The 27,115-nt window shown below is 48.3% G+C and overlaps 1 protein-coding gene across 7 annotated transcripts in view; it reads left to right on the top strand.

Annotated features, from left to right (window-relative positions):
* Nucleotides 1–27,115, top strand: part of ITPR1 (inositol 1,4,5-trisphosphate receptor type 1) — a 345,839-nt gene that overhangs the window by 227,136 nt on the left and 91,588 nt on the right. For 3 of the 7 annotated variants that reach the window (XM_043885519.1, XM_043885518.1, XM_043885516.1), the window contains 3 exons: nt 880–930; nt 6,094–6,226; nt 8,345–8,535. In XM_043885519.1, coding sequence (XP_043741454.1) covers nt 880–930; nt 6,094–6,226; nt 8,345–8,535 — 375 coding nt within the window. The remainder of the gene's footprint in view (nt 1–879; nt 931–6,093; nt 6,227–8,344; nt 8,536–27,115) is intronic. The other 4 variants (XM_043885521.1, XM_043885517.1, XM_043885522.1 and 1 more) reach the window with 2 other exon arrangements.

The following is a 27,115-nucleotide window of genomic DNA, read 5'->3' as shown; positions in this document are numbered from 1 at the left end:
CGGTCCAGACCTTTCTGCTGTTATACAAAACAGAACTTTGGGTCCTGCGTGGAGATGAAGCAGATTTCAAGTTCGGGATATCTGCTATCTTTTGGATGACGCTGTTGATGAAGGTGTAGTTTCACGGCACGCTGTTTCTGTTCTTCCTGTCGCTAGCTCAGCTTGCTAAATGCGGGACTAGAATTCATTAAGGCGTCTAAAGTTACCAAGAAGCTTTTTGGGGGAGGCATCCTTCCAAAGATCAAAATTTACTCTCCGAAAACTGTTCTAGAATCACAGGAGTCAGAGCTGAAACGTGCACTCGATCTGAAAGATGTTAGAAATGAAACTGATGATCAACGAGCTGAGTTCCAGTGGGCATGCTTTGTAATGATCAGTCCTCTAATATTCTAATCAGAGCTCTTCAGCATCAGTAGCCTTGATTAGAATGCCGTGGGCTGGGGCGAAGCGTAGGTCTCACGTATGTGTTGGGAGTGTGTGCACTGACATCCTCATGCATGCGCTGAGCAGTAATCCATGGATGAGTGGTACAAGGACCTGCCCGGTTGCATCTTGCATTACAGCCCCTTTGCGGTTCATGTAAATGTACATAACATTGAACTTCATTTTCATAATGTTTGCGGAAAAAAATATCAGCCAGACATTACTGGTCATGTGCCTGCTCGTTTCACACGGAGCTCTGAGGTTGGGGATGGGCCCGTAGTTGAGTAGCAGCCGTCGTCGTGAGCCCTGGTGTCTGTCTGGGGAAAGCCAGCCTCAGCCTGCACTCCTTCTGTGTCAGTCCTCACTGTGTGCGCTCTCTGTGTACTTCATTTGTGACCGATCCTGAAGATGAAGGTGTCCTAGTGTCGTACTTAAATGGAATTTCTGCCTGCTTAGCAGGAGCTCGAACCGAGTCCACCGCTGAGGCAGCTGGAGGATCATAAAAGGGTACGTAGTCCTGGGAGCTGGGAGCAATGACCACAGCTCCGCCCCCAGCCATACGCTCTGATGGACACATGGGCAGTTTTTGTCGTCGTCGTCATTGTTGCAGCGTTAATTGGCTCAGAACCAGTCACAGCCTTTTGTATAAATGAAACTAACTGATGGTTCTACATATAATCTACCTCTTCACACACTGCTTCCAGCCAGTCCCCAAATAACAACCAAGTCACTTGTCACATCTTCTCTTCTTTCGCTCGGTTAGATTTTTCCTTATGTGTAGCCTTAAAAAAAAAAAATTTTTTTTTGTAAGTAACTGGTGGTCATTATGGGTAATGTATATAGTAAACAAAAAAGTATAATGTAAAACTGTCCATAATTACACTACCTGGCTATAAAGCTGCTAAAGATTTACTGTTTCCTTCTGCCCTCTTTTTTGCACACGTGAGAATATGTGCCAACGCACACACATACTTTCATTGTCACTGGGGTTCTTTCAAGTGTACAACATTCCTTGCTTTTGTCATATGATATCTGAGTATTTTCATTAACAGTCCTTGAAAGTTAACAGCTGCCTAAAGTTCCGGTGACTAACAAGTCTTTTGTAATATTTTGCTTCGAGGGAATGAACCGGTGTGTACACATGTGGATAGACGCATAAAAGGGGAATTTCTAGGCCGAAGGGTCGATACTTTCTTATAGTGCTAAACCATTTCCCAGAAGGCTACGTATACCATCCACATGCTGGCTACTGATGACGTGTTTTACCCATCTTTGGAAAATACCAGATATTCTGGTTCTCTGGGTGTCTTATCATGTGCCAATCACTATGCTAAGACTTTTACACGTGTTCACAGCATAAATGTTTATAAAGGCTGATGGTGACCCAGTGACAGAGCCTGCAGCCCCATTTCGCAGATGAGGAAACTGAAACCCAGCGAGCTTGCATACCTTAGCCAAGTCATGGGGTTAGGAAGTGAGCAGTCATGACAAGAACTGCTGTGAAATTGTGGTCATCAGCGTCCTGGAGAATGTTTGTCTGGGCCACCTTTGTTAAGCTCACAAGCTTTCAGTACCTGCAGAGTCCCATCGCTTCTTGGATCCTTTCCTTTTTCTTGTGATGGTTCTTTTTCAAATGATAACCAAAGATGTGCTTCTAGGAAACTGATAGTCAGCCCTCCCCCACTCCAGCTGCCAGTGCCTCCTGCCATTCATTGATCAGGGGCACCTTGCCTTCCTGCTTTTTCCACCCCTGCCTGTTCCTCAAGAGTTGTCCTGGGTCTTAGAAGCAGCCAGTAAAGGCACATAGCTGTCCCTTGTGCCCTGAGTTGGATGTTGCCCCAGGGCATGAGCTTTGGAATTAGAAACTGGGTCAAGCCTGCTTTTGCCAGGTGCTCACTGTGTGATTTGGGGCACTTTTAACTCAGTTCCTCCTGCTGTAAAATGGGGACAAGAGTCTCCGCCCTTTACTGCTCTCTGGACTCTTCTCCAGAGCCATGCACTTGAGGCACTTAGCAGGGTGGCCGGACTGGGAGAAGGGATTTCAATGACCCCAGTGGTCATCTTGCAGACTGAGATACGGCCGTGATTTGACAGAAAACAGGAGTAGGAAGAGAAAGGTATTTTTAAGTTGAGGCACTGCCCTAGTGCTGACTAAGGTGTGAGAGGCTCACTGCTCACGTGAGAGACTGATCTTCCCTGAAGCACCTGACTTTTAAGTGGTTGGAACCTTGGAGCCCAAAGGTCACTTCTTTCCTTTGTGATCTTAACTCTTGGTGCCCTGTTCAATGCTGGGCTGTATATTTCCACACAGTTTATTAGTCACTAGTTTAATGGACAGAATGAAACTCGTGACTTGCAAGGCAGGAACTTGGTTTCTTGCCTCCACATTACTGACCTGCCATTTTCACCATTTTTCCCTGAAACTTAACTGCAAATGAAACTTTGCCTTTCTTTTCTCAGTCTTGGGTAATCATGCGTGTGGGGTTTCTTACCACGACACAAACATCTGATATTTGTTTGCATACTGTAGGTGTAAACTGCTGGGGAAGAAAACTAGTCTTCTTTTGGAAAAAAAAAAAAAAAGGTGGGGGGGCTGCGTGGCCAAATGTGAGAGCTGGAGATGTGATGTTGTTTAGGGAGTGACATTTTTTGCTTCACTACAATCAGCTCTCTCAACCCAGTACTCTGTGAATAGCTTAGTGCTGTTGAGTAATTTATATTAAGATGATTAGGAATGCTTTTGTCTGTAGATTTTAATTTTTCCCAAATTAAACTGCGAGCTCAGAAAAACAATTTGCCTTCAACCTAAGTTTTCACACTAGGATTCACATCACTTTTAATGATGCTTATCCATTTTCTGTCTGTCCCCCCTTTTTTTTAACCTAAAATTTTCAGTCTTTATTCTTTCAGAAAAGAAACAATTCTCATCTTGTTCTTTATTAAAAACAAAAAAAAAGCAAACCCCACATGTTCTCTTTTCCCTCCTTGCCTTAAAATTTATTTACTTTTGGAGAGAAGGTGAGGTACTAGTGTGCCAAAAACCTCATAATTAAGAGGGAAGAATTAAAAGTTTGTGGGGTGGAGCATGTATGTGTGTGTGTTTCCATAATGAGCACATGTTATGATATTCTTTTATGGGGGAAAATGTACCATTTGATGCATCAGTTGCTATGGTAACCGCTAGGGTTTGTCTGTGGAAAGAGAGGCAAAATGGTAATGTGGGATCCCTTGGTAACTTCAGTTCAGCATCCAGGCTACACAAATGTGAAGTTCCTGTTCCTGAAGTCCGCGTGTTCCTGGAAGGCACCTACTTCCTTCCCTACCTCCTGCTCCCTTGATTGCAGATTCACCAGGGGCTCAATGATGAGACCCTCAAAACCTGGAGAAGCAAAAAATCGGAGCGAGTCCAGTCCTAGGTAGAATCCTAGGGTGAGGGCTCCGGTTGAGTCTTCCTTGACAAGTACGTCTGTCGGCTGCTGACGGTCACTCAGCTGTTGACCATTCAGCCCTGTGATCTTCCAGATTCTTGCCATGATGGAGAGCTGGACTGTTCTCTGTGGCTGTAGCTCACTGGTCTCAGCCCAGTCATTTAGCTCTCAGACAGTGTTCTCCTGGTGCCCCAGAGGATCCCATAGAAAGCTGGGATGGTTTCCTACCAACCATCCCTCTTGGGAGAACTCGAAGTCTCCTGAAAGAAATTCCAGTAGATGCATCATTGAGTTGACAAAGAGACATGGTATTTAATACACTGTTATATTCTCTGTGGAGGTGACCTTGTCGTTCCTCCTTTTCTTGACCATTCCTTTGACATCTGTGTTTTTTTCTGTGAAAAAAACCTTTTTAAATCACCCCTCTCAATGACTCTTTTGGAGAGTGTTGACATGTTTGTACTGGTGCAAAGCTATGTCCTTATACCAAAATGTGGTTTTCTAAGCCATTAAAGGATATTATACTGAAAATAGTTTATTTTGAAAGTATTTTTTAAGGATCACAAATAGCTTCCCCATTGAAAGTTCTCTCGGAATTTTGAATTTACTGATGGTCAAGGTACGAAGTGATTTTCTTATCCTAATGAGAATTCTTCTTTGTTTAACTACAGTGAGATGCATATTTGTGGATGTAATGGAGAGAAGAAAGACAAGGGTTTTTTCATTTCTGAACTTTTTCATTGAAAAATCAGGCTTGCCTCCCTGCTTCTCTCACTTTTCCTATTTACCCCATCTCCCCGCTTATCCCTGGAGTCTTTGACCAGCAGCATGAATTTAACCAAGGAGAAAAGCCAGCTGGGTCACCTTGGGACCTCGTATCATTTTGACAGTGGGACTGAGTTTTCTGCTCTGTCCTTCTTCCCTGGTCCTGCCTCCTCAGGGTACCCCTGGTCTCCACCATCCTCAGGACGTTCTGCTCCCTCCCATCTTGTCTTGCTAACACCTTCCTCGAAATCTCCAGACCTATTCTTGAAGCGTGTTAACAGATCACTTTTAAGTTCTCCTGACTTTCGGTACAGTCGCAGGTCTCTTCGATAGAACTCTGGAGTCCCTATTTCAGAGACCAGCTGTATTGCAACGCATCTTCCCTCTGCTAACTTCTCACTTAGCTCTTTCCGGGATGTGCCAGAGGAACTCCAGGACTTACTCCTTTGTCCCTCAGAAACAGTCCAGGAAAATCTGTACAGCCTTTAACTGGTAAAAAGTTCCAGACTGGCGGAGTGAGGGGGATGGGGAGTGGGGGATAGTCCCTCAGCAAGACTGCCGAGAGGGAGTCCTGCCGCTTTGCCAGTTTGCAAAGTATTTGGGAACAGATCAGAGTGGTTTCTTTGCTCTGTTTTGGTTGGAATTGTGGAAAGAGTTGTTTTATCCCCTGCCCAGGATTCTTTTAATATTTATATATTTAAAGTTTTTTGTCATGGAAGTGTTAAAAAAATATCCCCAAAATACATGTTTTGAAGAGTTTTAAGAACCCTCACTCATAACTCAGATTCCATGACTATCAGCTCGTGTCCACATTTATACCCAACTAGGCCCTTCCTCCCCTATTCTTTAAAAGAAAATCTCAAATGTCATTTTCATCCATGCTGCTTGTTTGTTGATTGACATGTCTGATGTCTGCCAATAATTTATTTTCTGTTGCATTTATTTTCTTTACCATTTGGCTCATTGACTATTTCTATAAGAAAGGCTTACTTTCAGCTTATGATTTTATTTATTACTCTGATATAATAAGGTCTTAGAACGGTTGGAAATAAATCCTGTGGTTAGAGTAACATTTTCATATTGCTGTGTGGAAGTTGACCTGTAAATTTTTTAATTTGTCTGAATCTTACTGACTTACCTCAAAAGGACTATTTTATTTGTTTTGTTTTGTTGTTTTGTTAATCCTAGTTATCCTTCCAAATTCATGTTCTATCTTCATCAGTGTGAGAGAGTACTTTCAGATATTTAATATTTTAGATTGATGCTTTTTTGTGATCTGATTTCCTGAGAAAACATTGAAGAAGTTAACTTTAGAAGTTTCCAAGTGCTCTTATTAATAATTTATTTTTTCACGGAGTGAGACTGAGCCAATTATAACTGGGTACCCCTGTGTCACTTGTTTTTTTTTTTTTTAATGTGAGTTGCTCAGTTGTGCATTAAATTCAGAACCTGATTTCATTATCCTGTTTGAATTAAGGGTGAGGCCCTCAGGCAGATTTTGGTCAACCGTTACTATGGAAACATCAGACCTTCGGGAAGAAGAGAGAGCCTCACGAGCTTTGGCAATGGCCCGCTGTCACCGGGAGGACCCAGCAAGCCTGGGGGAGGAGGTAGGCCCCGTGGTGTGCTAATGAGCTGCACGTGTGAAGCGAGTGTGCCCCTCCAAAGCTGCGTGTTTCTACTGAGCAGGTTGAGACTCTAACAGATGCATTTGGGCTGCTAGTGTGTTATTTTAGCAACTTGTTTTGTCTTTGGTCTACCATCAAATTGGTGTCTAAAAATGTCCCCCTGCAATGTGATATTGGCTAAGGCTTTCCCCCTCTTTCCCATGCAGCGAACCTCTTGGGGATACTTGAAGGACTCAGTGAACTGAACTTGATCTCACATTTTCTCGTGGTCATTCAGACTCATGTTTCCCCATAAAATGAGGGTGCTGTTGGCAGTGAGGAGGGTGAAAGCTATCTTTTATAATACATGTACCCTGGCAAGGGCTTTCCCAAGCATTTTACCTCCTTCATCTCCTTTTCTCCCATACATTACCCACTATTTGGTATTGAACAGAGGAAGGGGATCTTGCTGGTGAGTGGATGGTAATTTAAAGCAGGTACATCTAATCCTAGTGTCCATGCTGTGTGCCTCCCCAAGTCTTAGGGGACTTTACACAGACACACACACAGACACACACACACACCCTGTATTATATTTGTTCAGTTGCAAAGTCATGTCCGACTCTTTGCAGCCCCATGAACTGCATGCCGCACACCAGGTTTCCCTGTCCCTCACTATCTCCCAGAGTTTTCTCAAACTTACGTCTGTCAAGTCGGTGATGCCATTCAACCATCTCATCCTCTGTTGCTCCCTTCTCCTCCTGCCTTCAATCTTTCCCAGCATCAGGGTCTTTTCCAGTGAGTCGGCTCTCCGCATCAGGTGCATCCTTGTATAGAACTGTTTTAGAACACATCCTGAAAGGTGTCCCAAAACATTGTAAGCACAGTAACAGGTAGAAGCTGCAAAAACGTTGAATTCAGCTGTGGGCGATGGTGTTGGTTATAAGGGGGCTGGTAGCTCCATGCTTGAAGCACAAATGTGAGTTGCATGATTCCTAGTCTGTGGTGATGACTCTTGAGAACGTCTGGCCCTTGCTGGGTTCTGCTCACAGCACAGAAACACTTGATGCTTAATAAATTAATCCCGGCAACCTCTGGGAAGGAATCTTGGACTTCTCACCAAATGAAGATGTGGAGCAGATCTGCTCCCAGAGAACCCCAGAGACAGATCTTAGCTTCTCATCCAGAAGTTCCCAGTGATTGTCAAGCAGCTGTTTCCCCCACAACGTGTCAAAACTATTTGTCTTTAAGAAGCTGTCGGAGAAAAGACCCGATACCCATGTCCACGTTGGATGACAGGTGCAATAGATTCTAGGCAGTCGAGGACAAGCAACAGAAAGGAGGTGGCGTTTGAGTTGACCCCTGCAGGGAAGGACTGATGGTTTTCTGTTTTTCAGAAATTGACTGCCCCGTTTCCCCATGTCCATTAATATTTCATTTTTTTTGAATAATAATGTGAAGCTCTTCAATCATGTGAAGTTCTCAAGCTTTCTAAATCCAGTTGGAATCTGTTTCACTAAGTGCCAGAGGCCCTCTCTTCCTAAGTATATTCATCTGAAGCTCAGTGAGGTGAACTTTCTTTGATTCATTCCCCTACCCCCAGCTCTTGACGCCATGCCAAGCTCTGAGTCAATAGTGAACGAATGAATGAGCAGATGCAAATTATGTGAAAGGATGAATTTGGGGCCACGGTGGGTTTCTTAAAAAGAGGGCTAAAGTGATCAGTATAGGCTATGCTTCTTAAGAGTGCTTAAGTTCAGTTTGTCTCTTAAAATTGGATCAGTTCTTAATTCTGGCCCAGGTCATTGTATTTTGATGTAAGGGAGAGTCTTGGCTGGATGGCTTTAGGTCTTTTGCTCAAAATGTACTACTCTTCCTTCATCCACTCTGCCTGCATTCAAGTTCCATCTCTGTTACTTACCAGCTGCGCTGGGTGTTGCTGGACAAGTGACTTCATCTTGGTGCTAATAATGAGTACCTGCCTTGCGGGCTTGTTAAAAAGGTTGGGAGAGATAGTATCATTCAACTGTTGAGTGCATAAAATGTTGGTATGCAGTAAGTATGCAATAAATGTTAGCTGCTCTGAGTGAGGTTGATAAGAGCAATGTTCCGTCTTTCCAGGGGGAGGCTCCGGATCCAGCCCCATGAGCAGGGGTGAGATGAGCCTGGCCGAGGTTCAGTGCCACCTTGACAAGGAGGGCGCCTCTAATCTGGTCATCGACCTCATAATGAACGCATCCAGTGACCGAGTGTTCCATGAGAGCATCCTTCTGGCCATCGCCCTGCTGGAAGGAGGCAACACCACCATACAGGTAGGAGGCGGCGTGGCTGCCAGGGAGGAGTCAGCGATGGGTGGCGCTGAGAGAACTCCTTCTTAGGGCACAAACTTCTATTGTTCTGCAAACCGAATTCTGTTGCTTCCTTGCTGTGGTCATTCAGTCATTATTCAGACTTGGTTCTCATACATGGGTTACATTCTGAAATGGCTAAAACGCTGAGGATGTGTAAAAGAAAACTGGCCAGGAATTTGGCGCATCATAGGTAATCCATAAATGTGTGTTCAATGAATGATTGAATGCATTATATTTATTTTGTAATCCAGGATCACAGAGGATCCCATCCCCAGATGACCAGAAGGAGTCTGAACTATGTGTACTTATTATATCCGTGAATGTTACAGCTCTTGCTAACTGTGTATTTATCTTGTAAATGAAAAGCTCAATAAAACTGAACCAATTTGAACTAACATGTGCAAAGAGGGGAAAGCCAGGCTAGGTTAGTCAGACATAAATGGATGGCTTTTTATTGGCTGATGATGATGCATATTTTAAAATAATAATGGTAGAATTCTTAGGCATAGTCCTTAAAGAAGCAATTTTAATAATATATACATGATTTTCATATAGACATGGCAGTGAAAATGATTCTTTTAAATATTTTAAAATATTTGTAATACTCCCTTCATACATTCTTCATTCTTTGTTGGCTCTGAATAAGGGTTTACTTAGCTCTGTGTATGTGTTGGTACATAAATATACACACACATATTTTGGTAATAGCTTTTGATTGAGATATAATGTATATACCACAGAATTCCCTCTTATGTATATATTTGACTTGGCCTTATATTTTTGGTCTTGAATTTAAAATTGGCATCTGGATTAATGACGTTCTGGTCCTTTGTGCAAATTTCTAAAGGGCTTTTCTTCTCGTGGGCCTGAGACAGGGCGCCTGGGTTTCAGCCCGGCTCCTCGCTCAGCCTGGGCCCTGTGCCCGCGCGGGGGCTGCGGCCGCCCCCTCTGCTCACCCTCCCCCGCACCTTCCCCAGCACACACTTGGGACGTTCATCACGTGTGCTGCCCTGAGTTGAGATTTGCACCGTGGGAGGGTCCGCTGCACTGCGGAGCTGCCCCCGGGCACCTGGGATCTGTAACCTGCGGGTGGCCCTTTGATTCTCTCCCATGTGAGTCTGCCTGTGCACCCATGGGTGGGTCCTCCGGGCCCCTGGGTCGTGAGGACTTGTGCGCCCACCGCCGTGGTCCTGCTGTCTGCGTGCTTATGCTGGCGTGGGAGCGGCGCTGGAACACCCCTGGTCTCTGAACCCTGTCATTTCCAGGGATGGGAGCAGTCAAACTAGACATCTACTGAGCACTTTCTGTACACGGTGCTCCACTAGCAACTCCCAGGCCGGGGTTCCCAGACACTGGGGCCAGTCAGTCTCTGAGAATTTTCTCCAGGCACAGGCAAGTGTGCAAACGAGGGCAACGTGGTCAGTTTCATAAATCAAATGTATGAGTTTGAAGGACCATCTGACCAGTTTATTCTGAGGTTATATCCTGTCCAATTTATTTTAAGCTCTGATGTCTTTTCTCGGATGAAGTGGTGTTGATAGTGGTGTTTTTTTTCTACTGGCCACATCTGAAGTTGGAAACCCTGGGTTATTCCATCCCCTCCTAAAAAGCAAAGAGCAAAAAAAAAAGCTGTGCTAATTTGCTGATCCCGGAAGCTCAGTTTTCAAGCAGTTGAAATCTCGCAAGGGTATAAGACTTCGTATCCTTGCACATATCCCGTGCATATCCTTGCACGGGAAGGATACCACAGACCCTCCCAGAAAGAAGTAGCTCCAGCTGTGTAAGGGGTTGGTGAAAGGCTTTTTGATGACCTGGGCTCTGTTGGATGGGTGTGGGTCTGAAAGTTGGAAATTGCGCCAGGAGCTGGGGTGTGGGGGGCTGGGTCACATGCGTGGCAAGGAGGCCCAGTGGCGCAAGGGTGGTCGGCGCACTCAGGGGACAAGGCTGGGTCCTTCGGAGCAGCCGAGTTGGTGGAGGAGACAGGACTGGGGATATATTGGGGGCAGGCAGCCCCCCAAGGGGCCTCAGAGCTGTAATGAAGGACTACAAATCTGACAGATAAATTGAGTGAAGCAGAATCTAGAAGGAATCCGATAATTGAAAAGAAGCGCAGTCCAATAATTTAAAAGTTAATCAGAAGTTATTTGGAGAGAGCTAACGAAAGCCTGAATTCAAAATGAATGTGTGGTAGACTTGGTCATATCGCGAGAGAGGATATGTTTTAGGAGGTGCGTGAGGGGATGTTTCGGGGTGTTGGAGATGTTCTCTGGTGTGGTTTACCTGTGATGGTTATGTGGGTATAAATCTATTCTAACAGAACTGGTGTGCTTTCCTATTCCAAAGTTCTACCTCAGTAGAAAAGAAAAAATGGGGAGAAAAAGTACCCTCAGCCTGCTGAGGACAGGATGTCCCGCCTGGAGGCTCTGCACCCTCCCGCCTCACAGCTGGCAGCCTGGACTCGGGTATAGCTAACGGCTGTTGGCCGACGTGTCACTGAGGGGATGCTAGAAGTGAGAAGGTCAGAGGCTCCCTGCCCCCTTTGGCTGTGGAGGTTTTTATTGAGTCTAGATGACAAGACGCCATTAAGTAAGGACTAAGGAGGCCTGGGGAGGGCTCGAGGGGGCTGAGCCCGGCTGGCGTGGCAAAGTCTTGAGTTATTGGCGCATGGCCGTGTTTTTCACAGTGTACCCCTGATGGTGACGGCAAGGCACACAGAAGCTGTTTCTCTGTCAAGTTCTTTATCTTGTAAAGTAATTATGAATATTAGTTCCATGTTTTCACACATTCATTACTCATATGCTCAGGCTCCAGATGAAATGCCACGGTGGAGTTCCAGGACCAGCCTCGGAGGGAGTCGGGCCGCTGTCTCTCGGAGGAGCCGCCAGCGGGCTCCTGGGCGGGTGGGCCTGGATGGGGTGGCCTGCGAGCCCCCCGCCAGGAGGGGAGGGCACGGTGCTCAGCATACGCTGGTTCTCCCCTGATCCCATCTCCCTCTCCTTCTGCGATCTCAGGGGTTGCTGGGAAAATCTCACTCACCGCCTCATTAGAAATCTGTGGCTCCGGGAAAACTGATTCTAGCCTGGAACTGACTTGTGAGACCCCCACCTTGGCCCCAAGCTTCCCTTTCTCTGGAGAGAATAATCTGGAATTCAGGTTGTCCGGGGCCAGCTGAGGACAGATACCCTGAAGCCCGTGGGGGGTGATTTCAGTTCGTCTTGCTGTGGAGAAGCTGGTTCAGGGTAGTCAGTGAGCAGCTGGGACGTGTGAGGGGGCGCGGGCTGCAGTGGTGACTGTTAATGATTGCTGAGGGCCGTCGGCCGTGACCGGCAGGCGGCTTCCAGCTGGAGCTCGTGCCCCCTGCCCTTCCTGTCCCCCGCGCCGTGTCCCCGTCCCAGGAGGGGGAGTCGGGCTGTGGTCAGGTGGGCTCCCCTGGATGCCTGCTCCTCAGTGACAGGCGGTGGACAGGGCCGTCACAGGGCAGTGTGCAGGGCTGTCCAAGAAGACGGCTGCAGAAGAGCTCTTACCTTGACCAGCGTCTCTTCCCAGGATGTGAAGCAAGCGTCACATGGAGAAGAAGGGGAGGGAGACCCGCTTTCCGAAAGTCATCCCTGGGCTTGTGTCCTCTGTCCAAGCATGAGACACACAGGCAGGTGGACTTCTGGCTTTCTTACTGCTTTGGATCAGGATTTTTTTTTTTTTAAGCAATTTAGATATTTTCTTAAAATCCAGCAGTGATGACTGGCTGGCTCCATTTCTGAACTCTTTTCTTCCCTGACTTGTGAAAATAATGATTTAAAGTATGGTGATTGGACCAACTGTGGTACGCCCTTGCAACAGATTCCTACTCAGCAATAAAAGGGAATGAACTGTTGATAAATGGGATTACGTGGGTATACCTTAAAGGCCTTATGCTCAGTGAAAGAAGCCAGTGTCAGAGGTGATGCCCTGGATGGTTCTGTGTAGGTGACATTCTCAAAGGACAAGGCTGTGGTGAGGGAGAACAGAGCAGTGCTTGCCAGCATAGGGCTGAGGGGAGACTCTGACTTTAAGGGAACAGCACAAAGGAACTTTTTGGTGATGCCACTGTTGTGTGTCCTGCTTTGGACACACAGATCTATACATGTTTGAAAATGTGTAGAACTGCACACCAAAAAAGTCAGCGTGATCATTAAAAAGAAATTGAAGTAAAAACCATAATGATGACAATGACCAGCATTTATTAAGGGTTTCCTGTGGACCATGAACTATGCTTAAGTGTTTTCTCATCTACCATCCCATTTAATCCTCACAGTCTCCCTAGGAGGTAGGTGCCTGATTATCTCTTTTTTTAGGTGAGGAAACTAAAGGCCTGAAGGGGGAAGAACTTGCCCCTCATCAGACAAGCAGGAAGTAGCAGAGCCAAGACTGGCATCAAGTCGTTTTTAGGGCCTGGACTTGGAATGCTTGGTATTGCCACATTCTGCTGGTGCAAACCAGCCGTGAGACCAGCCCAGCCCCGCAGGGAGAGGAAAAGGGTTGCCCCTCTCTCTGTGAGTTGACCACATGCACTAAGGAGAGAGGGAGTTATGGAGGGCCCCTTGGGCTACTGGCCCCCCAGCGCCCCTGCAATCATTAGCTGACCACCTATCATGGGTCAGTCTGGCCCCTGAGTTGGGTGCTGCAGCTGCAGGAAAGAGAGGCACCATTGTCTCTGCAGTTGGAGGAGCTCAGTTCTCCCTGGAAGTTCAGCCCCATTTCTGCAGAAGTGTCAACTCCTGACCTTCCCCTTTTGATTCTGAATGAAATTCACCCTTGTACTGAGGATGCGTCACGGGGGACCAGAGTTCTTCAGAAACTCTAAACTTCATTGTCCAGACCTCAGTGGTTTCAGTTTATAGGAATTCAAAACTAAGGACCTAGCTGCCTGCTAGGAACCCTGCCAGGGAGAATTTGCTCTCTTGTTCTGAAACCTTGTAATCATCATTTAAGTCCTGAAATGCCCCAAAGCTGAATGGAGGGTAGTTCCTGGCCTGGCATAATGGGCTCAGAGTCTTCCAATATCTTCTGTCCCTGCCCTGGCTTCTCTGATGGTAATAATGTCTGAAGATAACGTCTCCAAAACTTCTACCTGGGTGCCATCCGAGTGGCTCAGGCTTCACAGCAAACCCTCTGCTCACAGGCAGTAGCGCCTCTGCCCTGGGGCTTCTCCAGGGACGGGTGGTACCGGGGAGCCCTGGGATCAAGTTTCTCTTCAAGAGAAGCTCCTTCTGTCTTCCTGCCCTCTCTCGTGCCACCTTGCTTCCTGCCAGCCCCCAGAAGAGATCTTTCCTGCTTGATGTTTTGTAAGCGAGTGGGAAACTATGAAATAAGCATTTGCTTATGAATTAATTTTTGGCACACGCGGGGCTCAGCAAGTCTCATGGCACCCGCACATCCGTCCTTCGAGTCCTTGCCAGTTTCTGTGTTCCTTCCTCCTGAGATGTTCCCACCAGCTCCCGGAGGGTGCTCCCGCACTTCCTCTTCCCTGAGGGAGGACGGAGCCTGGCCTCACCTGGGAGCAGGAGGAGGAATCTTTGCGCACACCCAGTGTTTGCGTTTTTTTCTTTCTTTTAAAGCACATGCAGATGTTTGGGAATCTATGTGCTAACATGACCATAGAAAACCCCACAGCAAATAAACAGGACAGATTAAAAAAAAAAAATTTTTTTTTTTGCTTAATTGCTTCCGGTTGCAGAAGCACAGTGAAGTGTATGTATCAAATGGCTGCCCACGGCTCTTCCTATGCCAAGTCTAGCCTACAGACACACCCGAAAAGGATTTTCTTTTCCGCACGTACACAGCGTGAGCTGGAAAATGTGAGAAGCGCTGTTGGGAAACTGGCTGTGGGTTCAGCTGAGAGAGCTCCCTCGTCTAGTGGCCTTTCCGTCACCACACACTGATTTATTTTTTATCTTTTTATTTTTTGAAGTTGGCTTAAGACATCATCCCAGGAGCCAGTTTAAGATAGGAAATCTCCCATTCCCTCCAGAAGAAGTCACTGCAAGAAGGCCCTGGGGGTGGGGGTAGGGGAGCACATGGTCTGGAGGCCCGCCCTGACCCCAGCGAGTGGAGAGGAGGGTGAGGAGGGCGGTTTCCTTAGCCTTTGCTGGAGATGGAGGGCCAGCTGGTGAGGACGATCAGCCTTGGTTCGACAGAGCCACCACCCCAGGAGGAGGAGGAGATTGGTGTGCGTTACGTAAAAGGGTGTTGTATTTGGCAGAGGAGTGAGAAATGAGTCACTGGTGAGCGGTGTTTTCTGACCTCGGGTTTTATCAACGTGGGAGGAGAGCTTGGCCAGCAGTGGAGTCGGGAGACTGCTGTCTCCCCGGCCTGGGGGGGGCGGGTGTGGGAGCCGTTGCCATGACAATAAGAGGAAGGCAGGTGGCTCAGTCCCCTCTGCCCTTCGGCTGAAGCCACGCAAGGTCTGGATGGCGAGGCTTCCCAGCCTGGTTCAGGGAGAAGCTGCAGGCACTGCCAGTCGGCCATGCTTGGAGAGTGGGTGGTGTGGGGTCAGGGAATTTGAGGGACATCGCCCAGAAGGGCGGGCAGAGAAGGGAGCTTGGCCTCCACGGTGGAAACACCTGGGCCAGAGTCCCAGCCTTACCCTCGCCAATGGGGTGACCTTGGACTTTGTCAGGATGCTCAGAAACTCAGTTCTCTCATCTCGGAGTTAGAAGAACTGAGTCCCTTCCTTACGCAGTTGTTGAGAGGTTTTCACGGTCACGTAGGGCTGAGAGTGCACGTCCCAGTTGAGCTGCAGGAATGGGACTGCCCGGAGCTGGTTTGGTGGAGGAAGGAAGGGTAGTCTACCCCGTCTCATCACCTCCCACCGTAGGGCTCAGGGCAAAGTCCTGGACCTCCCCGCCCAGCTCCTTCACAGGAAGGGGGACAGTATCCATCCCCACCTCACAGGGCTTCTGCGGCGGTTGCAGAGGGTGATTCAATGAAAGTGCCTCACTCAGGGCCCAGGTCATGAAGGACCTCAAAAGGAGGTGGTGATTATTTATATGAATGCAGTCTTTATTATTTAAAATGAACTTTGTTTTATTCAGTTTGTTTTCCATCAGAAATCCAACTTCTGTCTAGTGCTTGACGATCCAGTGGGCCTCAGGAGGGTGTGCTGTTTTATGTTCTTCTCACGTACAGTTCACTTAAGTCCCTCTCACCATGTCTGTACTTGAGTTGATTTTAGAGATCCAGGAGGGTGGGAGGCTTCCTTGCCTTGCGTACTAGATACTTGCTCTGCCAGACATTCTGGGTGAAATAGCAACGGGCAGTCCAGTTACCTGCTCCCTGACCCAGGAATTTTTTTTTCTTCTCTGTGTTATTATTATTATCGTTACTACTTTTTGGTCCTAATCATCCTTGGACATGGGCCCTTCTCCATTCCCAGGAAACTGACATGTCATTGAATGAGACTCTTTTGGGATTATTGGTTTAGATACGTGTTTTGAGGTGAAGACTCAGGATCCACAAATAGTTCCCATTGTTGGGAATATAAGACTTGAATGAGTGGCCCCCCACCCAACTGTCCAAGTGATGAGGCCTGGATGCTGTAGGGACCTCCTGTAGTTCAGGGCAAGACATTACTGTACAGAGCATCAGCATACGCCTTTTCACTTGGATTGGAAAAGCTCCTTTCAAGGGTAGGATATGCATGCTGGCTTGTGCTGATGGAAGAACTAGACCCAATGTTATTTTTTTTTTTCTTTCCTGAGTAGCAAAGCCAGCAGTGTAGGCAAAAGTGGACAGTTCCACACAGCTGTTCTCCTGGCCTTCCCTAAAGGAGGGGACTGCAGTTGACAAGGAGTTTTGGGAGAGATCTTTGGATGGGCTTCCTAGGTGGTGCTAGTGGTAAAGAACCCACCTGCCAATGCAGGAGACATGAGACTAGGGTTCGATCCCTGGGTCAGGAAGATCCCCTGGAGAAGGGTGTGGCAATCCACTCCAGTATTCTTGCTCGGAGAATTCCACGGACAGAGGAGCCTGGCGGGCTACAGTCCATGGGATTGTACAGAGTCAAACACAACTAAAGTGACTCAGCACACATGCACACATTTTGGATGCAAAGTGTTAATCTTTCCTACAAAATCCACAACCAGTATTAGTTTCTAAGAGGAGATGTCTTCAGAAGACCTTTTGGATTTTCCACGGTCTCCAAAATTTGACTAAGAAGAAAAAAATGTCAGAAAACTTGAAAATGGTTGTCCCTTCATTGTATCCTGTTAAATCCACAGCAAGTCTCAATTGCCCTTCTTTCTTTCTCTTCGTTCAGCTCTAGCAAGAGGCCCTTCCTGACTTTCCCTAGTGCCTTCCAAGGATGGAGTTCCTCTTAGAAACTTCTAAGCCCACAACCAGTTTCTTCTCTGTTGGCTCATGATACCTTAGTCCAGGGCTTGGCAAACTATGGTCGGCGGGTCAAATCCAGCCGGGTGCCTGCTTTTGTAAATAGTTTTACCAGAACTCAACCAGCCCTCTGGTAACCTTTAGTGTCATCTCTGGCCACTCGCATGCTGCTGGGGCAGAGCTGAGGGGTTGTGCCAGAGACGGAATGGCAGCAAATCCTAGAATATTTACCATTTGGCCTTTTATAGAAAGCCTCTGCCAACCTCTGTGTTTTTTTAATCCTTGCTGACTAGATAGGAAGCTGCCTAAGAAAAAGAACCATGTCCTTTTGTGTTTTTTTGGCTTTACTGGGTCTTTGTTGCTGTGCCCAGGCTTTTTCTAGTTGCAGGGAACAGGGGCTACTCTCTAGTTGCGGTGTGCAGGCTTCCCTTTGTGGTGGCTTCTCCTGGTTTCAGAGCACAGGCTTTAGGGTGAGCGGACTTCAGTTCTTGTGTTGCATGGGCTTAATTGCTCTGCGGCATGTGGGATCTTCCCAGACTAGGAATCAATCCCGTGTCTCCTGCATTGGCAGGCAGATTCTTTGCCACTGGATAAACAGGGAGACCCAAGAACCATGTCTTAACTGCTTTGTTCTATGTTCCTCACTCCCTGGTAGAGCAGTCAGTGGTTTGCAGTAAATATTGGCCAGGTGATTGATATCCTAAGGACCCAGACAATTTGACTATTTACTCAACTAATAAATGGAAATTCAGGGAAAGAGAGGCCTCTCCTTTTTCTTTGCTGTTTTAATCAGTGGGGAATCCCCCATTCCCTTCCTTTCCTCTAAAGGCATATATTCTCTACAAGAATATATTCCATCATCCTGCTTACCACCTTTCAACGCAGATTTGCAGGGCAGGCTTGGGCAGCTCCTTCCCCGGTGATGTGTGTGTGGCTCAGGAGTCCTGAGTTTTCATCTGAAAGCCCTCTCTGACCATCCACCCCAGGGCCCCACGTTTCATGTCAGTCACGCCCTGGTGGCCTGACGCTGTGTAATTTCTGTGTCTCCTGCAGAGGTTTTCCTTGTGGTGAGCACAGGGACTCCTTGAGACACATACGGTTAACCCTAAAATATGTGAGATGCTGGCGCCCGGTCTAGGGCCTCTTTGTCATCTTTTCCCGTCAAATTCCCTGGGTGATCTCCTCCATCTCTGTGGCTCCCAACTACAGTCTGTGCCAGCCGCTCCGGGCCCCACCTCCCTGCCCATGTCTCGATTTCTGCACACACCCCTGCCGGGCATCTCCACCTCTGCCAGCTGTCAGTCCACGTGACCCCAAGCCCACACGTCCCCTCTGGTCCTCCACCCCGCTGTCTTCCTATGTCCTGTATAGAGCTCAGTGGACTCCCCACCGCCACTCTGCAGTCACTCACCCGAGCTGGAAACAGTGACATAATCCATCTCCTCCCTCCTGATTTCCATCAGGAACTCATTCCGCGCCCACTCTGCCTCGCAGTGTTCTCATAGTCGGGACTTCGTTAGGACTTGTCACGAGCCAGACAGTCGACACCCGGAAGGTACGCGCGACACGCCCCAAGTGGCCCAGCCGGGGCTGGGGGAGCTGGGGTTGGAAGCAAAATGCTCTAGCTTCAGAACTCCTGTCTCTGACCAACGTCCTGCACCCCCTGCCGGCTCAGGGCCATCTGAGTTCTGAAGCCTGAGATGGGCTCTTCGCAGCCTCCCTACTTCGGGACATTTCTGTCTGCCACGCTGCAGTCAGCCATGCCTGGACCACCTGGTCCCCTGCCACGGAAGATGGAATCCACGGGGCGCTGGGGTGATGCGCCGGAGCCTGAGTGCCCAGCCCCCTCTGCTTCTCACGCCCACCCCCGAGCTCATTGTCCTGCAGCCGCACCTGCCGGTTTGCCAGTCCTGGGACCGTGCTGAGATGCCTGTGCGCCGTGTGGGACGTGCCCAGTTTCCCTCTGCCTGGCATGCTCCCCAGGCCCTGTTTGAACTGCCTCCTGGTCTGGAAGTGTCTTAATCCCCTGAGGCAGAGGCAGTGGTCTCTTTGTGTGGGCAGTTCATTTACTTAGCAGTCAGCACAGTCGAAGTAGAGGCTCGTTGTTAGACAGGGGGAGGCAGAGATCAAGTCAGCCTTCACCCCCAAGTTCCCCACGGAAGTCTCTGCATGTGTTGGCCGAAGGGAACTCGAGTTGTCCATAATGAATAAATGCAAAAAACCCTGCTCTCTAGGCTCATTCTGAGGGTTATATGAAAAAATATATGGGGGAGAAAAAAGAGAAAATATACGGAAAGCCCTCAGCTCAGAATGCTGCCTAATACGTACTCCTTGCTTATGGTTACTTTTTTGGTTATCTGTCTTCCCTCTCCTCCTCTCCCCTCAAAAGTGATAATTTCTCCCAAGATCAAACTTTGGTCTTACTTCCTCCGCAGCACTTGGACCATGGTCGGAGCTCAGTGAATGTTCCCTCAATGAATCAAAAGCCTGGACTCTATGTGGACACCAGGTTAACATTCATCTACTTGTTCTTTCCTGAATATCAATGTGAGGATGTGAAATGTGAAGATGTGTTGCTGACAGTTATCACCATTTTAAAGGGGCACCTTTTTTAAGCATGGGAGGGAGTGAAGTTTATTTGAACCCAAGGAAAACAGATAATGTCAGTGTGGAGAACTCTTCTTCTAATAACAGAGATACTTGCTGGGTCTTTTCTTCCCTTGTAATAACTATAGATGGTGGTAATTGTGTGTGTGTATGCGCGTGCGCACATGCACGCACACGCACATTCAGTTGTGTCAGACTCTGCGACCCCATGTACTGTAGCTCACCGAGCTCCTCTGTCCATGGGGATCCTCCAGGCAAGAATACTAGAGTGGGTTGCCATGCCTTCCTCTAGGGGAATCTTCCCAACCCAGGGATCAAACCCACGTTTCTTACGTCTACCTGCTTTGGCAGAAAGATTCTTTATCACTGAGCCACCTGGGAAGCCCAGTGGTGATCATAATGGATACCAAAGTCTGAGCACCCATGTGCCAGAAACGAGGCGCGATGCCCTCTGTGCATGGTCTCATTTATTCTGTGTGATGGTCATGGGTGGGCAGGTCCTACCTGGATCCGTTTTTGCTCGGTGGGAGATAAGAGGATCCAAGAGGTCAGAGTACTTGCTTAGGGTCACAGTGCTCACTGGTATCTGGGTCAGGCTTTGTTTCCTGCCGGAACCTGAGCTCCCAGCCCCTCTGCAGGGCTGCCTCCTATATGAGAGGCCTCCAGCAGCCTCCCTGGCATGGCTGCTCCCTGGAGACCAGAGAGATGGGCCAAGGGCTCCCCTGGCGGACCCTGCTTCTGTTTTTTGGGCGCATTAGAATTGCGGCTTCTCTTTGTTCTTCTTTTTGTTAATGTACTCATTTTGGAGGGCAGTCTGCCTTCCAGAGAAGCCCCAAGATGGCTTGTGTGTCTTTGGTTTGGTTGTATCACTGGCCTGTGAATGACAGAGGAGAGAACCATGAAGGACTTCACTTTCAGGCTGGGCGTCTCATTTGCCAAATAAAAATCACACACATCATATATGCTGCTTCCCCTCTGGTGGCTGCCCGGGTCTCAGGTCTCTGCAAGTTAATGGGAAGGAAAGTCTCTTGCACGACTTCCTCTCTGTGGAGACAGAAGGCAGCTCATTTAATGGGGCTCCTAGGAAGAGTTAGATCATATTACTACAGTTGTGGGGTTTTGCCTGCCTCTCAAGGAGCATATGTAGTTTGGTGTAATGTGAGGCTTATTAGAATTCTTGCCCATTTTGCATGCCCTGGATCCTCCCCCTGTTTGAGTCCTGGGTAGGTTGAAGGATATTTGTGTTTTTGCAGAGGGAAAAGGAAGTGATCAGTTGCCTCGATTTAAGTGCCTTCTAGGGCAGGCACAGTGCATGGAGCCTCTGTGTACCTGATCTGGGCTGGGCGGGGGGTAGCCCTAATTACAGATGGGAAAACTTGAGTCCCGAAAGATCCAGGGGGTCCTCCCCACAGTCACCTAGTTAGCAGAGCTGAGACATGGTACCCAGGGCTGTCTCTCTCAAAAACCTCTTGACTTTCTACCACACTGGATCGCCTTGCAGTTGCATGGGTCCAACACCAGGGAGCTGATGAGGACCCCACATCCACGGTGGTGTTTTTCTTATTTATTTATTTATCATGGTGGTGTTTTCCATCTTCCAGAGTAGCATCTGCCTTGTTATTGATGGGGGCAGGGTAGGCAGTGCTGGTTATTTGGTCAGAGAAGCAAGTGGTCACTGCTTGGTTATGCAGTGATTTCTCAAAGGCGACTTAGGAGCCACACAGTGAAAGTACATTCGGCCTTATAACAATGTCTGAACACTTCTGTAGTTTCTACCTGTGTTCTTTCTCTGGTCAGAGGTGAACTTGCCTCTCACATAGTAGAGGTTCTGGCTCAGTTAGGTTTCCGTGAGTTTTCTGGAATCCACTTTGGGGGAGCGGAGGGGCAGGAGAGTGAAAGCCTGGGCACTGCATGTGGCTGTTGCGAACCCCTCTACTATTTCCAGTTAGCGGACGCATGTGTGAGTTGTATGCCTGTCTTCTATTTACAAGAGGAAATATCCCATTTAATTTTATTTTCACACCGAGAGCCCAAGTGTTAAGAGAACATGGTGTTCTAACACTCCCTCGGTTATCAGCTGCAGAGCGGAGGTTGTATATTGTCACATACAGTTTTCCGAGTGTATTTCTACATTTGTTACCTGGCAACCTTGCCACGTCGGGACAGGAAGATGTATGGCTTCCTACCAGATCCACGCTGTTTATATTGCAGAAGGTAGGTGGTGTCTTCCTCACGGGAATATAGAAGAGAAGAAGGCTTAGGCTCACAGGGCTCAGTTGAAAGGCTTGGGCTCACGTGGCTGAGATGTTTCGGTGGCTGACCCAAGAGCAGGGCTCCAGTGGGAGGATGGCTCTTGTCCTGCTTGGAGGGATGACTTATTGTGTCCTTGACCACTTCTCAGTTTTGATGAGAAAGGCAATTCCCAATAGAGGGATGAGAGCCACGCTGTCCCCTTCCGAGCTGCTTATAGCCCTTCAGGGTCTTCTGTTGAGCGGATCAACTGCATGGAAAGCACTGTGGCATGGAATTTGCACTCCAAGTGGGGCCTCAGGCCATGATAGCATCCCGCTCCCCCCCATGCCCTGTGTCATTAACCTGCATCGCAGAAGGTACTTGTATTCAAAACCCTTGCAGCCTCGGTTTGAAAGTCCTCTGGGTTGAAGCCACACATTCCAAGGCCCAGGAAAAGCTTGCTGAGACCAAGGACCGTGAATTCTCCAGCACCTGTAACATTGCTTGAGAAATACTTCAAAGGGAAAAATTCCCATGGTAACAGTTTTTTTGAAAGAGTCTTGTGGCCTCCATAGGTTAGACAAGATAGCAGAGTGGTGGGACCTGGCGGCATAGCCCATCTTCACATGCTCCTTTAAGTCTCCCTCCTGGTGATGCCATAGCCAGAGTCTGTCCGCAAGGCCCACAGCACTCACCGGGTTGAGTGGATCCCAAGGCTTCCCACTGGTGTTTGCCTCTGCAGTTCTTCCCTCTGTTGGCCTCCTTAATGAGGAGGCCTTTGCGGTCCACTGGACTCTTAATGTCTTGCCTGTTGAGAGAGAAGAAGACAGCTGAGTCCTCCTGAAGGTATTTAGAAACCATCAGTTAGCTTTATTATTTCTTTTGGCTGTGCCCTGCGGCACATGAATCTTAGTTCCCTTGCTAGGGGTCGAACCTACGCCCCCTGCGTTGTAAGTGCAGAATCTTAATCGTTGGGCCACCCAGGAACTCCCATTCATTTAGCTCTCAGTATATGTATTTTGAGTGCTCCAACCTTCTTTAGAAAACTCAAGCTGTTTATTTGGTTTCACATGGTTCTCTGCTCTTGGGTGTTAATGTCACTCCTGGTATCATCAGGAAATGGCCTGAGAGGAAGCCACAAGATTCCTTACGGTTTTATTCTATAGCAAGTGGATTTTTTTTTTTTTTTTAATACCTGAGGAGGACTTGATCCTTGAGGGTTCTGAACTTGGACAATCATCCTGAGTGTCCTTAACGTGGAAATCTATATCCTACTGTTTAAACTTTAAGATGATCCCTAACTGGCTTAAAGTCCTCAACCCACAGCGGAGGAAAACGTTGCAGGAAAAAAAAAAAAAAACAAGGTCATGCTGCATTTTTTTGGTAAGCACAGGAATCAACATAGAGATGTTATATAACTTCTATTTATATCCTCCTTGCTCACTATCTGCAGGCAGACAAGAGTCGCTGAGAAGGGATTTAATGAGCTCTCCGGGTTTGCTCACCTTCCTGAGCTGGTAGGAACCAGCTTGTTCTCAAGTGCGTCAGCAAAGAATCTGCCTGTGGGTGGGCGGCCGGGGTAGGTGGACAGACTTGTTTCCATGGTGTTCTTTAATTCCCCTGTCTCTCAGCCATCTCACTCCCCCCTTCCCTGACTCCTTCCTCTCCCTCCTTTTCTCCTCTTTCTTTCTTCCCTCCCCCTGCCCCAGTCTATAAGCTTTTGCTTGTTTCTCACACCTAATTCAGGATTCTCGGAGCTATCCCCAGAAAGAATATTTTCCTTTCCCCCTAAGAATTCCCGATTGTGTGGCTCTAAGATATCAGAAAGGTTTTGCCTAAGGTGTCTTTTCCCCCACCCTCACCTATTTCTCTCCCTAGGATATTTTTTTATTACCAGCCCCTTCATTGTAGGCACCTATCCTAGGAGTCTTCAGGCTCAAACAGTAAGGAGCTTTCTTGTAGCTATCGGGTTGCCCATGAACTGGGTGGATTCCATTGCCAGTTGCCCCAGAGAAGGAGGGCGGTCGGCATTTCCATCATCCCCCTTTGTGCTCTTGGCCTGGGTTGGGTGAAGTCTCCTGTCTCATCTAGCACATTATTAAGTGGAGCCGCATGAAAACGAGAGAATGTGTTTGTCCCACAGTTGATAATTCTTGGAGCTCGGGCAACATCTGTTACCTGAGGGTTGCGATTACTCAGCCTGCCTTTAAGAAAGAAGTGGCTGCTCCATCCAGTTCTCAGCAGGGAAGCAGCACTGGCCTTCTGAGAAGCGCCAGGGGTGCCCACCTGCACCCAGCTGCTCTGATGGCTTTGCCTGTGGGTCACATTCTCACCAGAACCTAGGCATTTAAAAGATGTGCATTCGGGAGGTTATAATGAAATGTTCTTAGAAAAGAGTAAGTAGTTCCCATGAGGACAGGCTTAAAAAAAAAAAAAAAAAAAGAAAAGCCAAAACCCACCCCTGCCTTGCCCAAGAGTTGTGCAATCCTTAATAGCAGTAGCCTGTTTGAATAATCAAAGGCGAGCTGACTTCCCCTTAGTAACTTCTGTTAGAGACATCTGCATAAAATATCCCCGGATTCCAGACCAAGAAGGTAACTTTTTTTTTCCCCTCTGAGTAACTGGAGGGACTTTCCCTTTGGAAGGCTTCCAGCAGAGTCAACTTCATGGTTGAGAATACTTTCTCATTAGAACAGCCAGGGGCTAGAGTCCTGACATGGGGTATTACAGACACATCACACGCAAGCCGGGACCCAGAGCCTCTGAGAACCTCCATGACTTCCGTAGCTGGCTGCGACCCTTGGACACGACCCTCCTGCTCCCTGAGTGATCTGTGCCCATGTGCACTTCCTCCACCCTCTGAGTTCCTTTGTGAAAGTGTCAGAGCCTCCCTGACGGCTCTCCCAGTTTCCTTTGTCTGGGTTTTACACTTGTCATCAAGATGCCCCAGACCTCGAAGCGGGGAGAGTTCTGTAAACCATCTGACGTCTTCAAGCCAATTGTTTCCTCTTTGATTCCAGGACTTAACTATTTTTTTTTTTTGTTTGTTTTTTAATTGCTGTTGGAGGAGGCTGGTGCTTCAGTTGCCCTCACCATACGGTGTTTGAGAAATGTGTTTTCATTAGCCCGCCTTGCAACACAAGCCCGCAGACTGTTCAGCCCTGGGCTCGTAGCTGTGAAGTCAGGGGCGGGAGCCAGCTTGTGAGATGGCAGGTCCACAAAGGATTGTCCTTCCGACCCCGCAGTTAATAATGCAAGTGTCAGCGGGGCAGAGCAGTTAACAGTTAACTAGATGGATTAGGGTCAGCAGCTTCCCGAGCCCATCACAGAGGCCTGGGCACAAACCTGATAAGCCTCTGAGAGACTAGAACGCCACATCAGCCTCCTTCCGCTGGTCTTTGGCATTCGGCGTTTTCCCCACTTGGCAGGACTTTGAGCTTTCACGGACAGGGACCTTCTGGTTATTGAGTTAAACTTCAGCTGCCGTGGCTGCGCAGCTCACCTTGATTTCAGTCTTTCAGGACTGCCCCTCCCTCAGAACTCTTGGGCGTTCACTAAGATAGCAGGTCTTGATGGGGAGGATGAAGTGGCCGTGAGACAGTCCAGACCGAGGTCACGTGGGCTTGCCCTCAAGGAGGTTCCAGTCTAGCAGGGGAGATGGATTGTAAGCCTGTTAACAATGAAATATGTGAATTGAGAGACGTGCGAAGAGGGAAGCAGCCAGGGTGCAGATCATCACAGGAAAGCCACTTAGGATGGTCAGGGGAGGTTTCTGTAGGGAGTTGCATTGATGCCCAGACCTAGCAGTCAAGAAGAGCCTGAGGGGTGTGAGGAGCAGAGGGCAGGAATGTTCAGACAGCCGGGTTGGTGTGGGCTTGGCATATTGCAGGAACCGAAGGAGGCCAGTGTTTTGGGAGCATAGTGCTGGGAAGGGATTTGGGGTGCACACAGGGCAGACTGCTGCTTGACCCAGTACCGCACTTGTCATCAGGTGAGTGGCTTGATCGGGTGGTCTCAGCGGCCCCTGCCAAGCCTTGTCCGTGCTTCTAAAGGGTCCAAGTTGGCTTGGCTGTGACCTACTTGGATACATGTCACTGATGCCAGAGCCATGATCTGTGAAGCAGAACTTAGCACAGATGAGTGCTGGGTACTCTCGTCCCGCCATCCCCATCCATCTGGCCCTCTGTACGTTTCACTTGTGGATCCCCAGGATGTTCTCTGCTGCCATATGGAAGCTCCCTGATGGGCCAGTCCCCAGTGAAATGGGCCTGCAGGTTTGGGAGGAAGGGAATCCCTGGAGCGTATGCTTTGGGGTTGTGACCGGAGAGGTCATTGGATAGAGCAGAGGACAGCAGGTGACAATTGGCTGTCCATCAGGAATGCACTTGCGTGGCTGGGTGTTTTGCTATTTGCCAGCCATCATCTTTGTCTCCAGTGGGCCAGGTGTATTTACTTCTTTTTGGATTTTATGGTCCAGTGGGTGTGTCACAGTTGGGTTTCTTGAGAGCAGGGAAGGGAACGTGTCTGGTTAGAATACCTACCAGGTGCAGCCCCTGTGCTGGGCTTCCACCATGGTACCTGCTAACTCCATCCTCCTGGCCTCTCGATGGCACTTCCCTACTCCTTCCTCGGTTACAGGTGAGGAAACCGAGGCTGCACGTTAATAAATGCCATGTCCACACCCGCCCAGTTTCTCACCAGCTTCATCCAACTGTTTGGACCTGAGTGTACAGGACACGAAGCCCTTTGTCTGAGTCTCTGCTGCTCTCTGTACAAACACAGAGAATGGGTGTGCAAAAGATGTTTCTTGACATCAACAGAAGGCTTAAGTTGGATGCCCTGGGGAACCTTGGTGCTTTTAGGGCAGGAAAAGTCAGTCAGTGTTGATTCATTGGCCTGCAGATACCCAGGATGGAGATCAGACCAGAGAGCGAAGGTCCTACTCTGTGACCTGTATGTCAGTTCTTTCTTTTCTTAATTGGAGTATAATTGCTTTGCAATGTTGTGTTCATTTCTGATGTACAGTGACGCGAATCAGTCATATATATACGTATATCCCCTCTGTCTTAGACCTCCCTCCCAGCCCCTCACCTCCTTTTAGGTCATGACAGCACCAAGCTGAGCTCCCCATGCTAGGCAGTAGCTTGCCAGTAAGTTCTTTCTTGCTAACACAGATAAACGCCCAAGTGAAGTGGGAAGGCACAGTAGCTGAGTGGCCACCAGGCTCTGGGTGGGGGACCCACCTGAGCCCTCCTTGGCTGATGCCCAGGGCGCGTTTCTTGGTGACAGAGTCTCTCCAGCACCTCTTGCATCATTCTTTTCGGGTCTCACAATACAC

This window comes from Cervus elaphus, chromosome 24 (assembly GCF_910594005.1).
Source record: "Cervus elaphus chromosome 24, mCerEla1.1, whole genome shotgun sequence".
Classification (NCBI taxonomy): Eukaryota; Metazoa; Chordata; class Mammalia; order Artiodactyla; family Cervidae; genus Cervus; species Cervus elaphus.
The sequence above is the reverse complement of the archived record's forward strand: the minus strand, read 5'-3'. Positions and strand labels throughout refer to the sequence as shown.